Source organism: Leptosomus discolor, chromosome 9 (assembly GCF_034619465.1).
Source record: "Leptosomus discolor isolate bLepDis1 chromosome 9, bLepDis1.hap2, whole genome shotgun sequence".
Lineage (NCBI taxonomy): Eukaryota > Metazoa > Chordata > Aves > Leptosomiformes > Leptosomidae > Leptosomus > Leptosomus discolor.
In genome coordinates, this window is record NC_141399.1 from 46,824,260 (window position 1) to 46,841,011 (window position 16,752).

A 16,752-nucleotide genomic window follows, 5' to 3' on the forward strand; every position below is an offset into this window, starting at 1 on the left:
AACTTCTTCCCTTTGATCTCCTTTCTTAGCCGGTATCTCTCTCGGTCGTGCCAGCTGTGATCTTAGCAGACCAGTGCCCTAAAGTATGTGGTGCAATCAAGAAAAGTTCTTCTGAATTCTTCCCTGCGACTGAACCGCCTATGACCGTCCTTGAAGCACAGCCTGCCAAGCTGTGCTCCTGCCCTCCTCCTCCAGAGACTTGGACTCCATCTGACTCCACAGCTTTGACCATCGTCTTCCGCCCGCTGTCCTCTTCCTCCATCCGCTCCAGCTCCAGTCAAGTTCATAAACTTCAAGCTGGTGGCTGATTTTCCTCCTGTCAGCTCTTCATAATAGCGTGACCCCAGTCGCGTATCTCTTCAATGGCCTGACGCTGTCTGAAATCCGTATTCTCTCCCTTTTATTCTCCTGTCTGCAGATGGCTCTGTGTTTTGTGCTCTCCTGCTACCTGGCGTATTCTCTGCCCATCGCCTTTATACCCCAGACCTCTCTCGGTTTAGTTTTTCTTCCCAGGGACCCAGCTGTTCTCCTCCTCTTTGTTATTCCCGGTCTTTGGTTTCTTCTTGTTCTCATTGTGTCGAGGCCCTTTGTCAGCTTTTCTTTCGCATTCACTGGTGTTTCTCCCTGTCCCTTTTGGGATCTGACCTTTCATGGTCACTCGGCTCCCAAAAAGTCCTCTTGTTCAGTAGGTCTCTGCAAACTTCAGATTGTCTGTCTCGTTCACACTTCCTCTTGCTACGACCGTACGTGAAGATCCCCCGTCTCAACTCTTCTCAGTTCTTTCCAGCTCGCTTCTAGAGCTCAGCAGTGCTCTCCGAGTTACTGCCGTCGAGGCAAATAGTCATCCGCGGGCACATCCCCTTCGTTCTTCTATTCCCTCGTCTTCATTGTCTTCTCCAGCCTTTGGATCACATCCACTGGAGATGCCCCATCTGCGCTTCCCTCCCCTTTATGCACACACATCCCAAAAAATAATAATAGGAGATGAAAAGTCCCACAGGTTTCCCCACCTGTAAACTCTTTTTTTTTTTGCGTCCGTTTGCTTGGCTGCCTGCTTGCCCTTTGCTTGCCTTCTCAGTTGGTTGCCCAAGTGAGCCCTGCTCTCTCCTTGAAGGTTGGCCCTTGAGTATCTGTCAGAAGGAAGTAAAGGCAGAAGCCTCCCTCACGTTTGCAACCTGCAGTCAAACCACCGACCCCACGGGCTGAAAGAGCGAGAAGCAAGCCGGCAGAGAGGCATGCAACCCACACAGAAGACCCTGCTCCTTCCTCCTCCGGTGGAAATCCCAGCGGTAATAGGATGATGCCTTCTTTAAAATGCTTGGGATCTTGGTGAGCTCGCCCGTGTTTTATGTCTGCGTTGTTATTTTCTCTCTGGAGATGTTTTGTGTGCTGGAAGTGACAAATTTACATTATTGGAAAATCATTGTTTCTGCTTTTGTCATATGTTTTATTCATTGCAAGCCATTAGTTTAATATGGCTGTGGTTATGTTACCGGTTGAAAACAGGCCACCTGTGGCATTTTACACCGAATTGCTATGAACCGGTACACCCAAGCAAAAATCAGGTCAGCAAAGCCACGAAGAGATGACAATTGTGCTTCTGTGCTTAAAACTGCGGGTCTCAGCTTAGCCTACAAATAAACCAAAGACTTGGCTTGCAGGATGAAGCTTTCTGCAGCAACACTGGATCAGCTCTTACCCCTCAGGCTGGCTCCTGTGGGTTAAACATTGAACGGTCAGATGTTCAGTAGGATCCTGATTCGTCTTATGTGCTTGGATAACTTGAAAGTGGCCGTGACCCTCCTGTGAATATAAATATTATGAAGGATTTAAATGGTGGTCGTACTCCAAGTCCTGTCTAGGACTGAGGCTGTGTTTCAGTGAGAAGCCGTGGCCTGTCCCTTGGAGGACAGCAGGTTCAAACCGAACAAAAGCGGGTCCGTTTCGCGCAGCGCAGAAGCCGCCGCACACGCGTTCGCGCGAGGTGCCGGGGAGGCCAGCAGCGTCAACAAGGTTGGAAATAATTCGAGAAATTAAGAGAGTCAATTGTGGATGCGGTCTCTGAATGCTGAAGCCCCTCAGGTGCAGGTAGGCACAAGCGAGGCACGCTGGCGGAGCCTCTCTCCTTTTCCTCTTCAGCTGCAGGTGACGGCACACAGATAAGCCTCTATCAGAGCATCACCTCTGCACTTCAGAAAGACGCTGGAGATCAGAGTATACAGAAACGTTGCTGGGAACCTTCTGTACGTTGAAGGCGATGGTCCCATCGTCCACACCGAGTGCGTCGAAGCGAGCAACAGGTTCAGATCCGTCCGTGTTCATGCCAAACGCGCCCTCCTCCAACCCTACCTGCCGGCAGCTAATCGAAGTGGAAGATCTTTGCACGTTTTTCTCCCACCTGGCAAACCACGAGGCTGTGCAAAACACATCTACCAGGTCACAATCTATTGCAGCTCCTTACTCAAGCCAGCTTCTCCTTCTCCCAGAGCTTCCTTAGGCAGGCAGCCAACAGCCCCCTCCCCAGAAGTCACTCTGGCCCGTGGTTCTTGGGTCTCCTGAGAAGCCTCTGGTTTTTCTGAGGCTTAAGATATTTTATTAATATTTTCATTCCCCGATATTGTAAAACCTTAATTTATTAATATTTATATTAATTAGGATACGTGTAATAGGCAGGAGATATTATCGAGGAGGCATGAAGTTGCAGACTGTTAGAGGAAAATGCAGAGCAGCTTTCACACTCCGAAGTTAATCTTCTTCAAGTTGCATGGAAATAACTCCCAACGCTGCCTGATCTGTGCCTTGGCGTTTCGAGTCGCTCCCGTTACCACACGTCAGCAATGCTTCGGCTGGAGCTTTTCTCAGCCGCCGTGGGAGCCCGGGGTGGTGGGGAGGGTGCGGGTGCTGGCAGGAGAGAAGGGTCTTACTGCCGCAAACCGACTCGCGTTTTGAGAGCTTTGAAATACGGATTTGCATCAAAGTAAAACTCTGAGGGTTAGTTAAATATTCCTCTAAATATGCAAAGGAATTGAGTTACTGATGCTTGTTATTCTTATCTTACTGTCGGTGGCACAACATCTTTAAGTTCAGTGAAGGTTTCACTTACTAAGGCGGTTGTAAAGATTCCACGTTAATTAAGAGGACTCCACTGCAAATCTGAATATGAATGAAGTTCGGCTGCTGAACCCAGGGCAGTGAATACTGTGGGAAGATCAGACATTGACAAATGTTGATTTAAAAAAAAAAACAAAAAAAACCAAACAAACCCCAACCAAATCACCAAACAAATAAAACACCTAAAACAATGCTTCAGTCTAGTCAGAGAGAAAAAGTTGAGTTCAGGTCGCCAGAAGGAAAAAAATAGATTCTGACTTGAATTTACAGTCATAAGAGGTGAAATTGTGGCTGTCGGGAGCACTGATGGGGGTTATCCTGAGCCACCCGTGCCCGGGGACTCCACCGCACCTCTCCGTTGCACAGTCTCCGTCTCCTTAGGCAGGTGATGGTCTTAACGTGGGGGGATCTTCGGTGGAGGGAGGGAGAAAATCTGGGCTTGATTCTGGTCTCGGTTTTGTTGCTTTGGAGAAGTACCAGCAAATCCAGTCAGCCTCGACTGGTGATCGTACAACCGAGATGAAGCTTCACCCAGTGGGGTGGTGGTAGGTGTCAGGGGAACAAGGCTTCCAAGGAAGGAGCTCTCAGGATGAAGTGTTCTGAGTGAAGGATGTGACTAGAAATATTTTTTTCCTCCAAAACTGCTTTTTTTTGGGAAGGTTTTCGTATCTGCCAGTGCTTGGAAGACCAGAGCAGTAGCTGGTAGCTAGGGCGAGCAGTCAGTGCTTGGGATATTTCTCTTCCAACTCCAGCACACGGCTGCCATTGCCGGAGCTGGGGCGAGTTCTCTCCCTGTTAGGTCTCCCCCCGCCCATCTGGAGATAATCGCGCTTACCTGCTTTTGCAAGATAGTTTTGGGCGATGCAAAGGGTGCTGTGGAGGTGCAGAGCACCGCTCCACCTTCTGAAGAAGGACTTTGGGGAAGGAAACGGTGCTAGACAGCATTTTCACCTTTTAGCCGAAATACGTCGGACTTGGCTTTTGGAGTGGAAAAGTGAAAAGACGATAGCCTAAATAAATAGTATTTTCCCTCTTAAGCATGTGAGGTTGTGCGGGGGTTTTTTTATTGTCGTTATTTTTTATTCATGGTTCTTTGCGCTGATTCTGGGAATTGTACTGACTGTGGTTATGTTTCTGGCACTGTGCAGGTTGGCCAGATGCAGTGGGGCATGGAGTGAACAGAAAGAGGTTAAATTGATGGATGACCAACAAGAGCAGGATTGTGCCTCAGAAGACCAAGAAACTATCCTGATTAATGGGGTGAAAGAAAATGGTAAGGAACTTAATTACAGTACATGAGGGAGCAGCGGCAACTTGGAAGCCAACTTGTTTTCCTAATTCCTTTCATGTGTTTAATTTTAGCGGTTTGCAGGTATCTCTGCAATGTGGAGCAGTAGGGTAAACGGGTGTTTTCTGCACAGATGCCACTTCAGCCATGAATCTACACCTTTCTTGGTCTGAATAAGTACTGCTTTTGCCCATGTATCTGCATGGTTGGAAACGTTTCTGTGCACATGCAGTTTGGATTATGGATTTTAGTTTGGTTTCTTAGGGGAAAAGGTCATGCAAGACCACGTAGCCCCTCTGTCTGTTTGGAACCTTCCCCTCTCTTTGCAATTACTCATGAACCCACTAGCGAATCACAGCAAAATTTGAAGGATACTTAGTCCCTGCAAACTGGGGAAAAATTAGAGCTTGGGTGGAAGAAACAAACCCGGATTAGCGCTCGTGGAAAGGGAAGGTCGGACTTGTGAGCTCGTTATTGCCGTTTCTGTGTGGCCCATCAGCCAGCACATGGAATTCCCTGGCCCGTAGGCCGGATCCCCTGGCCACGGTCATGCTTCTGGGAGCCACTAAGTCATTCGAGCTTCCATTGACATCGGTGGGGAGGGGTCAGCCCCTTCCAGCAGCCTGCCCAAAATTCCTAACTTTGTCTGTATCTATTTAATTGTTGCCATATTTGCTTTCACAAGCAGTAACTAATTAGGAGTAACAGCGCTCTGCTGCCTGAAAACCCGATTGAAATGACGCCTCTGAGCATTTTCTCAAGTCGTTTGGACTTAGTCGCCACAGCAAATGCGGCGGCAGTCCAGCGTTGAGGCAGAGCTTCACATTTTCATTCTTCACCGTGGTTTTATGTTTGATTTGATGGCTGTTTCCATTTTGTATTGGCCTACAAATCTTGAGAGAGAGAGATTTATTTATACATCAATTTGACCCTATGGGATATCGAGGACTTGGTCCTCGGGCATCTTGTACGTTCAAATCCTTCTGTCATCTCCAAACAAGGTGCGTAGAGGCAAACGTGGTTCATTACCGAAAAGCTGGGGCCACTCCAGACACGCGGGTGCCCATGAGGACCCCGCAACCTGTGCTGGTGGCAGGTGAAGGGTATGCTTGCGCTTGGCCCAACGATGTCACTTTGGAGGTATCTGTCAGCCCACCTCCTTCATGTCTACACTGGTCACGCCGCAGCTGGTGGCAGCCACTGGGGCTGCAAGGAGGTTCTCTAGGCACGGTCCCCTTGTCTAATCTAGCAGTCAGTGCTTACCTGCTCAGTAAAGATGGGTGATTTCTAGAACCTGATAGCTCTTCCATGAAATTCAATTAAACAGGGCTTAAAAAGCGCTTTAATTAAACATCGTTGTGTAGGAGTTGCTGCTGAATCCAAAGCGGTGAGCCGGCAAGCCGCTGTGGTGCCGCCACCTCCCCGTCGATGGCACCGGGGATGGGGCTGAGGGTTTTTGCCTCCCCTCACCCTACACACGGGTGCTGCAGCAGTGAATCCAGAGCAGCCCTTGGGCTGCTGCAGTGCCCAGTTAGGGACTGGCCTCCCTTCGGAGGTGAGCGACAGCAGGATGGTTCGGTGTTTTTCCATTCAGGCTGCCCATGGATGGCTGTTGAGTTAAACTGGGAAAGGTTTTTTTGCTTCTCCAGCATTTTCTTTTTTAACTGTAGTCTTTTGGAGCAGTGTTTACTTTAGAGCATCAATTGAACGTGCGCCTGATTTTAGGATGATACAAGCCCTTGAAAATCTAGTTTTGGCATTTGTATTTCACAGGAGTTAAGTTCGCTTACACAAATATAAACCTAAAGAAACACCCAGAGACAGTTTATTTTATATAATAGCAGCTCTGCGTATTGAATGCAGTATTTGAGATTGAATTTCAGCTTCCTACCTCCCCATTCTTCTTTTATCCTCAAATTTTCCATGCCTCCTGTCAGCTCCAAGCTGATTTTTATTTTATTTTACTTCTGAAGTGGAACTGCACTGGTTAATTTGTTTTGGGGCTTAAGGAAAAAGATAACCACCTCTGCATTTCTGATCTAAAAACTGGTGGGAGGGACTCAAAAATCAGCTTTTTAAAATTTTTTTTTTAACCCTTTTTGAGGGAAGGGAAGCAGCACAGATTTCAAGCAAGTCAGTCTGGTCTTTTCCAAGCCATGCACGTTGAAGATAATTACAGGCAGGGCATTGGTTTGATTTGTATCGTGTTTGGAAAGTTGCTTAAAATCCTTAGAGCGCTGCAGGGCTCGGACTGGAGCTTGCTTGTACTGGCTTAAGACTTCACCGATGGCTCCCTCCCTAAAGCCCCTGTAGCACAAAACTGCCGGGAGCTTTTGGGATCAAATTAGGGGGATTTTGGCCTCCTCGAAGTTTTACGCTTGGCAGAGGCAGGCAGCCCTCGATGGCATCCCACCCCTTCTTATATTGCCCGCCTGCCGGTGGGAGCCCTGCTCCGCTCGGCACGGTGGGTGTTTCATCGTGCCGGTGGTACGGGTGCCTGCATGAGCCTTCCTGTACCAGCTGGTGTCGCTTGGCATAGGTGCAGGAGGAGACTTGCTTGTCTATCAGTTTGGAATAAAAGCACGTGTGGAGGGTCGCAGCAACCGTGTAGGTGCCAGGTGCCTTCGGGTGCCCCATTTCTTGTGACAGCCTGGTGCTCCAGTTGCTTGTTAAGCTTTCCCAGGAAAGCTTGCACTGCTTCTGCTGTCGTCCCCGCAGCCTTCGGTGGAGCCACCGAGAAGGTAAGATGTGAACCACTACAAAAGCAGCGGGCTCAGCTCTGAGTCAGCAGAGGTCTCGGGCTGGTGTGAACGCACGCGTCGGGATGTGTTTTTTTAATACAGAGATATCAGAGCGTGTTCGTGGATGAAAAGACGTCGTATTTAAATTCCAAGGGTCATGTCGTCCGTTGAGCTAGAAGTCAGATAAAAGTACGTTCGTAACTTTGTTCTGCCGTAAAAGAGCGCAACGAGGTAAAAACAAAAAATACTTGGGGTAAAAAAAAAAAAACCCTTACATGATTAAAAAGGCATTTTTAGAGATTAGGGAAGAATGGCAAAACCCACAATAATTCTAACAGGAATTGCTTTAATATCTGCTTCTATTTTCCCTTGGCATGGACAGTGACAAAAAGACTACTGGCTTTTTAAAAATAGCCCTAACTTTCTGACTGTCGAGCAGTAACACAGTTCAGGTATGTTTAAGCTGCGGACACCGCAGGGGGGGTGCTTTGTTTCTTTAAGAATCTTATTTTTCCATTAGTTTTTTCAGTGTTAATGGGAACATTTTTATTAAGCTTGTTTTGTTTTTTAATAACCTTGTCAGATTTGAAAGGCAGTATCCAGGTAACGGTATGTATATGAGGAGGAAAGAACGGATGGTTTGGGGTTTTTTTAAACGTACTGGTGTACCTCTTCCGGCTGGCTGCAGGGGGGAGAGTGTTCACCTCTCCCTTCCTTGCCCATCACCACGTTAATGAGATCCCAGGGAAGGATCATGCTCTCGCGGGAAGGGCCTTCCCCAAAAAAAAAACACCCCGCTTCCCGAAGGAGCGGTTGGGAAAAGCCACCACCTAACCCGCGGGAGAAGGGGAGCAGGGTGGCAAGCCCCAGCGGAACGGCAAGGGTTGTAAACCCTCTCTCTTTTTCTTTCTTCTCTCCCTCCCTTTTCCTTCCCCCGCCCTCCGCCAGAATCGCACGCCCTGGACGGCGATGAGAGGCCTTGCACCGCCGCCGAGGCCGCGGTCCCGTTCTCAGCCCTGACGGCAGCTCCGAAGGAAAGCCACGCGTGCCCCCGGGCGCTGCCTCCCCTGACGTCGAAGAAGCCCTGCTTGCTGAGCCCCCCGTCACCCCTGAGGCTCACGGATGTGCCCGAGCACGCCTCGGATGACTCCTCCGCCCACGCCATCTCCCTCACGTCCTGCGTGACAAAGGGCATGAGCTCCTGGTCGCTGCCGGGCGACTGCGAGAAGGCTCCCTTCACCATGATGGAGCCCGGAGGCATGTCGGCGTTGACGGGCGACTGCTTGATGCAGCCGAGCCGGACCTGTCTGGGCTGCTTTATTGAATCAAAGGACGGCATTGATGCAGAGCCGGGAATAAGCTTGAAAGTGGGGGATATAAATAGGGATTATGACACCTGTTCGGTTTCTGATATAGGGATTCACTGCATGAGCACAGGAGAAACCATGAGATACGGGGATCAACTGCTTTCAGACCAGCTTTTAAGCTTCCCTATGCATAAATCGAGGGCAGCGGACAAAAGAGATGCAGAAAAATCTGACAGTGATTCAGAGGACCCCACTCAGAAAAATTATTACGAGGGATTACTATTAGACAAGTGCAATGGTGAGGAACCTTTACTAACAAATCCCAACCAGGAATGGGGCTATTTTGAATCTTTCATTAGTGAAAGTAAAATTGAGCTGCTTGACCTCTGCTCCAAAAATGAGCTTTCTGTAAATCTGTTTTCTGAGGAAGACGTGGATAATTACATGTTCGATGACGACGATTCCACCTTGGGAAGCGATGTCTGCTCCCTAAAGATTAGATACGAATCTTTCCAGGACAACGTGCGGGAGAAGACGACCACCTTACAAGAGGACGCCCAGTTCAACTTCTTCCCCAGCGTGTTCAGCAACTGCACCAAAAGGGACAGCAGGAGCACCCTCAAAAGGGGGCCCAGCGGTGCCACCGACCCTTCTCAATTCAAATCTGAGGAAGGCATCATCTGGGGGGAGGAGGAGGAGGACGGCGAGGAAGAGGACGGCGAGGAGGAGGAGAAAGCTGCCTTAAATAAATCTTGCAACAGCACGGAGATGGTGCAGTACGTGGGCTCCAAGAGGAGCCACTTCTTGGACTCGGTGAATTCCACGGAGGACTCTGGGGAGTTCAGTGATGACAGCACGTGCACAGAGTCCTCCTACGACGTGCTGCGGGATATCAAGGACTGCAGCCGGTACCTGTCCCGGGACCACTCCAGCTCCTTCATTCAGCAGAACTACGGCTTGCGGGCGAAGAGGAAAGTGCGATACAGCGACGACTACCTGTACGACGTGGACTCCATTGAGAACGAGAAGATCCTGGACAAGAAGGAGTGGCTCCCGGACGGGCCCAAGGAAGAGGACGACGACGAGTGGTGCCCCAAGAAACGGCGAAAAGTCTCTCGCAAGGAGCCCCCCGTTATCATCAAGTACATCATCATTAACAGGTTCAAAGGGGAGAAGCATATGCTGGTGAAGCTCGGCAAAGTGGATGCCAACGAGACAACTGTTACCCTAAACGAGGAGCTGCTCAGCAAATACAAGAAGCTGGCCCCACTGAAGGGCTTCTGGCAAGAGAGGCAGCAGAGCCGGCTGGATTTGCTCAGATCGTCTCTCTACCACAAGCAGAATTTCTATCTTAACGGCTCAGATGCTTCGTTCCTCCCTCACCCACGGAAGCGAAAATGCAAGCTAGCAAACAGGCACCGGATTCAAAGAATTAAAGCCATCGAGCAATCAGTGAACAAGCTGGGCTCTTGCTCCTCTGATCACAAGCAGCCTTGCAGCAGTAAAGAGGACGCGGGCCTGAAAGGGCTGCCGGCGTTAGCCATCGCCACCCCCAGCTGTGCCAATGGATTACACGTGCATGACATCACGGGCATCGCCGCTGTGAAATGCAAATCGCAGGAACGGGAGCACAAGGGGACGGAGAGGAAAGTGCTCCGCAGAATCAAATTCAAAAGTGAAGCCAGGTTGAAGTGCAAGAAGATCAAAGCTGCTACCAGTACGGCGGAGGGCTCCCCGGCGCTGGAAAACCAGGACTCTGCAGCGCGTCTGAAGGACGAAAACGTTCCTTGTGCTTCAGACAGCTCCCAGCTCCCGGAGTGCCACGAGGATAAGGTTGCTAAAAATTCTCCTTTCCTACCATCCACCTCCTCTTCAGACAAGCCTCTGCCATCTGCTAATATCACCACCAATGTACCCCTGATCCCCGGAGGGTATCTGCAGACGTTGTTAGATGCTTCTGATTTGTCGAGCAACACCGGTATCTCATACTTCGCCCAGCACCCCTCCGAGCAGCAGCAGCAGCAGCAGCAGCAGCAGCAGCACCCGCTCCCCAGCATCGTCCCGGCCGAAAAGCCCTTCCCGGCGCTGCAGCCGGCGCAGAGCTGCGTGCTCTCCCCGCCCTCCGAGTCGGAGCTGCAGCAGTCGCCCGGCCACTTGGAGATGGAGCAGAGCAGCTTCGGTAGCATGTGGCCGGCCAGCAAGGCCGCCGGCAGCAACCACCAGGACTTCCCCGGCGACATGCGGGAGGCAGCGGGGCTGCCGAGCGAGTTTGGCGGCGGCGGTGCCGCGGGCGCAGACGGCCTCCCCGCCTCTGGATACGCTCAAGTCAATCTGAATAGCAGCAAATTGCTATACCAAAAAAATTACATGCCGGATAGCCAACAAGTGCAGTCTGATGATTCTTATCAGTCATGTCATTTTAATAATGGAGAGGGGCGCTTTCATTTCCAACGAGGTACACTAAGTACAGATGATGGCAGGCTCATTAGTTTTGATTCAGTGGGTTCATTGTCAGTTAGTTCTAGCAATTACAGTTCTTTAAGTTTAAAGTCTTGTGAAAAGGACGGCGAGGATGATATTAACGATGATTTCTTGGCCCACTGCAGTCCCAAGCTAGTGATCCAGCAGAGCATAGATGAAATCACCCCTCTGAAGGAGTCCACGGACCTTTTAGACATTTCCAACTTCACGCCTGATAAGTTCCGCCAGTCGTCGCTTTCGGAGATGTCCCCTCCGGATACTCCCAACCTGTCCCCGCAGATAGCTGGCTCCGACGCCAAGCCTCTGGGGACCCTGAAGGGCTTTCAGGAGAGCCCCCAGGCCACCCTCAACAGCTCCGAGAAGGTCAAGTGGAACTGTGGGGTCCTGCAGACCGAGGATCAGGCGGATAATGGGTTTGCTTTAAATAATCACCAGTTCCAGTTCCATATGTTCAATGATGAAGATTCTGTCAGCCTTCTCGAAAAGAGTCCATGCTTGTCAACGTTTAATGAGCCATCTGGTCAAATTAGCACCAATAGCAAAGTGTCAAAATCGAAGAGGAAAAGTTCATCCAGCAAGAATGTGGGTACAAACCAAAGCTCTTCCCAGAAAGCCACCCGGAAAAAATCACCCAAAACCAACAAAGGAACCGATAAGCCGCCAGGGAAGAACTCCCGGCAGGCGCCCAAATCCACCAGGAAAGGGAAAAACGCGGCGGGAGTCAACGGCGAGAAGGCTCCGGCCGTTGGTGGCAGGGTGGTCAACCAGCTGAACAACGTGGCCACCGCCACCAAGGGCCTCACCGAGAGCGCCCAGCATTGCAGCCCGGCCGGGGTGAAACTGGGCAAGCACAACGGGCTCTCCGGAGAGTGGGCGCTGGGCAAAGAAGGGGGCACGGGCTGGTCGGAAACCAGCCTGGGCAACGCCACCAGCCTCCTGGACGACGATCAGAGGGAGTTTGAGGAACCTTCCAACATCTTGTCCAACATCGCGTCGGGAATGGCGGATGTCCAGAGGTTTATGATGGCCTCCATTGAGCCCTTGTGGGGGCCCGTGAGCCACAACAGCGTTCCAGACATATTCCGGTCACCGGAGTCCAACAGCCTGAAACTGAAAACTCTTAAAATTTTGGCAGGGACGTCCCAAGAGTCGAAGAAGAAGGCAAACGGCAGCTCGCCGGGGGCGGCGAAGAACCACAAGTCGAACAACAAGGGCTCAAGCAAAAATGGCAAAGCCGCAACCTGCGACCCCGGTCGCCCCAACTGCTCAACCGGGTACACCACGGACCTTCACGCTCCCTTTTTTGATAAAAACTATAGTAACCTGAGCACTTTAGGCAATAACGGACCTACCCATAAAAAACTCTACCGTCATAAATCCAGTTCGAAATCGCTGAGGGATGAGAACTGTAAAATAAAGCGAACGGACCGCGAACAGCCCCACAAGGACCCCCCCGTGACAGCTGCTTTTGAGAAACTGAGGTAATGCTGCACCAAACTGGCTGGAATGCCCCTTAACCTCCCTCCCACCTGCTAAGCCCGCTGTTCCTCAGTTTTTCCTTCCTGAAAGCAAAAGTTGCATGAAAAAAAAAAAAAAAGAAAAAAAAAAAAAAAAAGAGACGTTCCCCTTTTACAGTTTTGGTTGGTTTTGGGGTTGGTTTTTTTGGGTTTGGGTTTTTTTGGGTTTTTTTTTTTTTTTTTAAATGCATGAAAATACTTATTACTTGCAAGCTACCTAAAAGAATGACCGATTTTCTGGCTTGGCTGGGGTTAAAAAAACTAACAAGGCTACTCTTTTTCTGCTGTTTGGCTTCTTCAGTTTTTAATTACTTATTTATTGGGGGGAAAAAAATACAAAACAAAACATGATTACACGCTGTTTTTAATGGTTTTGACGAGGAAAGACTTTTTTTTTTTTTTTTTTTTTGGAACGTTTTGTAAAAAATAAACCACAAAAAAAAAAAAAAAAAGAGGTTATTGCATCCAAAAGCCAAGATCTCGAAACTTTAAAGGCTCTTTACTTTGCAAACGAGAAGTCGTTCCTAATTGAGCTTCACGTGGCAATTTTGAGTGCTTTCTGGCCCCCTCTGCTGTTTATCTCCTAACCTGCATCATCTAAAGCTGCATCTTCTGCACCCGCCCGCCTTTAGCGCGTACGCTCCGTCGTGGTGACTCCAGACGAGCATAACTAAGATGGCATCAAATGTTTGATTTTTTTCCTGCAGGGAATCAGACTCCATTCTTCTTAAAGCAGAAACAACATTTTTGGGTTTTCCTGTATTTGAAGAAGAGACTCCCTTTTCTAGAAAGAACGGTCGATGTTGCTTTCTCTCTCTTTTGTTATTTTTTTCTGTTTTTTTTTTTTCAGTTCCGTTGGGGTTGGTTTGGTTTTTTTTCCCGTTGGTTCCTTTTCGAAATCTGCCTTGTGGTATGTTGAAATGTAAGTGCTGAAATGAAGAGTTTGAAATTGTGGGAATTTTATTCTTTGAAAGCAAACCGAATCTGGTATTCTCTGTGAAAGACTGTTTTAAAAGTCATACTGTTGTACAGTAGTTTATGCACTATTACCCACAACAACAAAAAATTGTGCCAAACTATGAACAAGTGACTGTATTGTATATATTTTTACTTCTCTATCAACATTGGGTTGTGAGTGTTTTCTGCAGCTATGCCTTTTGGTTTTACTAGAAACATTCCAGTTGTTAAGTACTAACCACCCCCCTTTGAAAGCACCTGTAACTCACGATGAAAATGATATTGTTCACTTATACAACTTACCAAAAGTTTTATGGACATGACTAAAAGTGTGCCAAATTTACTTACCTCATTTCATGGATTCACCCTGTGGTTTAAAGCTCATAAAGGGAAAAGATATTTAAAAAAAAAAAAAAAAAAAGGAAAAGAAAAAGAAAAAAAAAAAAGGAGAAAAAAGGGGAAAAAAAGAAAAAAAAAAAAAAGAAAAAAAGGAACTTTGAAACCGATGCTGGGAAATGGTAATGTCCTCTCTTTGAAACCATGAGCAGAAAAACTTAATGGTGAAATGTTGAGTTTCGTTATAGGAGAGAGTTGAAATGGTGGAGGAGTTCAGAAAACCACTGACGGTAAGTTTGCCAGGAACTCAAGTGTCTGCACCTAGAGACTACAGAACAGCTGCTTTTCAAGTGTCTGTTTTCTTAAAGCAAAACCTGTAGCTGAAGATCATTTGAAATGCAAAGTTACATTGCTAATTCTTTGTATCTCAGTTTTATATATTTTATAAGAACCTGGGATAAATTCTAAAACAGTTATAAAACCGGAACTAACACGTTTCATACGTTTATTGCTATTTCCTTTTCCTTTGAGTAGTTTCTTCAACATTTTCGATGCAGAGCCTGTCAGAAGCGCTCTCCTGTCATAGCTTTGGTGTTTCCTAAATGTCTAACCTTGCGATGCCAATATAGTTTGAGCTTTCAGAAGCAAAGTCATTAGTTATAAACACAACTCTGAACCTTTTCTTTGATTCAGTTCATAAGGAAAAAAACAAACCACAAAAGCGGAGCTATTTGTGATCTCACCGATCAGGGCCGGATCATACATGACTGGACTTTATTAAGACAGCGTGAAGTACTGAATGCTAAATGTATTCTCAAAAGGCCTTATTTGTAACCCTACTCACCACACCGTCGCCCTCCACGAGAATAACAAACCCAACAAATATCTATTTTCCTTGTGCAACTGAGAGCCTGTGCGTTTTGCTGCTGATTTCTGATGAAACCTTGATATGCAAGAGCCCTGCTAACTGGGAGCTATTGGGAGCAGAGGGGTGCGAGGCTTGGACACGTTTATGCAATAGGAAACGATGAGGAAGAGGAGCCTTAATAGCAGTCGGACAGGTCACGTTCTCGACACGGTTGTGAGCACAGAGGCGGTGTTTCGCAGAGGACAGGACTAGACTCGGGTTTCCTTCCAAGTAGGGTTTTTGTCAGCCCACGGGCAAGGCAAACCGGCAGAATTGGTTTAAGTTGATTTAGCAAAACAAGCAGACTGAACACTTAAAATTGAAGTGGTGTTGCAGAGCGTTGATTTAGAATCAAAATGTTTTCAGCATTGGCGGATCTCGAGGTGTAGCTTAGGCTCAGCCCTGCAACCCCGCAGAGAACAGCGCAGTGATCGCGTTGGCGTTTTATTTAACTGATGAAAGAAGGAATTCTGAAAAAAAAAAAACAAACCCCAGTCATTCTGAAAACCATCCTGTAAGTTCATTTATTCCATGAAAAAATGAAACGCTGGCGTTGCCCAGAGCGAGTTGCTCCGGATGGGAGCGATCCCTGGGTACCCCGTGGGTGGGAGCGGGGTGCAGCATCCCACCCCGGCTCTGGCTCCAGAAGGGAGACCCAGAAGATGCTCAGGATTTATTTTGGAGACGAGAGCTGTGCTAGGGCTCCATCCCTGGGCGTTTGGCTTGCCTGCAGCCACCACGCTCTCCCCTGCTCCCCCAGCAGCTGTCTTTTCTATTCGTAGGGTCATCAGATACTACGAGCTCCGGCCACTGCCGTTGGCATATCCCGTTTTTTCAGGGCTCCTCCCGCGTGCTGCAGGACGGGGGCCGCCGGCTCCCTTCCGTCGGATGTTCAGGCCACTGCTCCTACGGAGACAGGTCAGGTCCAGGGCTGGGATGCAGCACTGCCCTTCTTTTTGACCCAGAACCATCATCTGAAAGCACGTTTCTACTGGCCCGCACTGTGCTCGTTAGGCTTAATATTAAGAATATGGGACTCGTAATAAAATACCTTGTACTGAACCAGATAGCAATATTTATTGCATTCGAGAAATGTGCAATAGGGCATGAAGATAAGGCATAAAACGTATCGACTATTTTATTATAGGTTGGAAATCCATGAATACCCAGCTAGGTGTTTCAGGAAAGTATTAATCACAAATACCAGCTGCCTTGTTGCTCTCTCCTTCAGTCCTTCTGTCACTCCGATTTCGCTGCTGTCTTTGGTGACCATCCCATGTCCTCCCCAAAAATCTCTGACGAGGGAGATGTTGAAGAGCCCAGATCCCTCACGGTGTCGCGCTGGCCCTTCTCTGTGTCTGGAAAAGTGATCTCTCTCCTGATTGACCCCAAAATTTGGAAATTGCCTTGAGCCACCCATTTGTCCTCTTCTCTTTTGGTCTTCGCAGAATCATAGACTGGTTTGGGCTGGAAGGGACCTTTCAAGGCCATCTAGTCCAGCCCCACTGCAAGGAGCAGGGGCATCTTCAACTGCATCAGGTTGCCCAAGAGCTCCATCCAACCTGACCTTGAATCTTTCCAGGGATGGGGCATCTACCACCTCTCTGGGCAGCCTGTGCCAGTGTTTCATCACCCTCATCGTAAAAAATTTTTTGCTTAAGGCCTTCTCCACAGGGCTGCTCTCAATCCCTTCATCCCCCAGCCTGTATTGGTACTGGGGCTTGCCCAAACCCAAGCGCAGGACCTTGCCCTTGGCCTTGTTGAACCTCGTGAGGTTCACACAGGCCCACTTCTCCAGCTTGTCCGGGTCCCTCTGGATGCCATCCCATCCCTCCAGCGTGTCAACCGCACCACCCAGCTTGGTGACATCTGCAAAATTGCTGAGGGTGCACTTGATCCCGCTATGTCATTGATGAAGATAGTAAACAGCACTGGTCCCAGCATGGACCCCTGAGGGACACCACTCATCGCTGATCTCCATCTGGACATCGAGCCGTTCACTACTACGCTCTGGTTGTGACCATCCAACCAGTTCCTCAACCACTGAACAGAGCACCCATCAAATCCATCTCTCTGCAATTCAGACAGAAGGATGTTGTGGGGGCTG

The 16,752-nt window shown here is 48.7% G+C and overlaps 1 protein-coding gene across 1 annotated transcript; it reads left to right on the top strand.

Annotated features, from left to right (window-relative positions):
- The first annotated feature begins 4,308 nt into the window (after positions 1 to 4,308).
- Positions 4,309 to 13,371, top strand: NEXMIF (neurite extension and migration factor). Its single transcript, XM_086470505.1, has 4 exons — positions 4,309 to 4,384; positions 8,089 to 12,409; positions 13,153 to 13,271; positions 13,304 to 13,371. The coding sequence occupies exons 1-4, from the start codon at positions 4,309 to 4,311 to the stop codon at positions 13,369 to 13,371; spliced, it is 4,584 nt and encodes a 1,527-aa protein (XP_086326631.1).
- The last annotated feature ends 3,381 nt before the right edge of the window (positions 13,372 to 16,752 follow it).

What these genes read in the sequence shown, in the direction of transcription:
- NEXMIF (XM_086470505.1), top strand. Translation starts at nt 4,309, where the DNA reads ATGGATGACCAACAAGAGCAGGATTGTGCCTCAGAAGACCAAGAAACT. An exon ending in GCTGCTTTTGAGAAACTGAG is followed by an intron (nt 12,410 to 13,152) that starts GTAATGCTGCAC and finishes TTTTTCCTGCAG; the next exon opens with GGAATCAGACTCCATTCTTC. An exon ending in CTTTCTCTCTCTTTTGTTAT is followed by an intron (nt 13,272 to 13,303) that starts TTTTTTCTGTTT and finishes TCAGTTCCGTTG; the next exon opens with GGGTTGGTTTGGTTTTTTTT.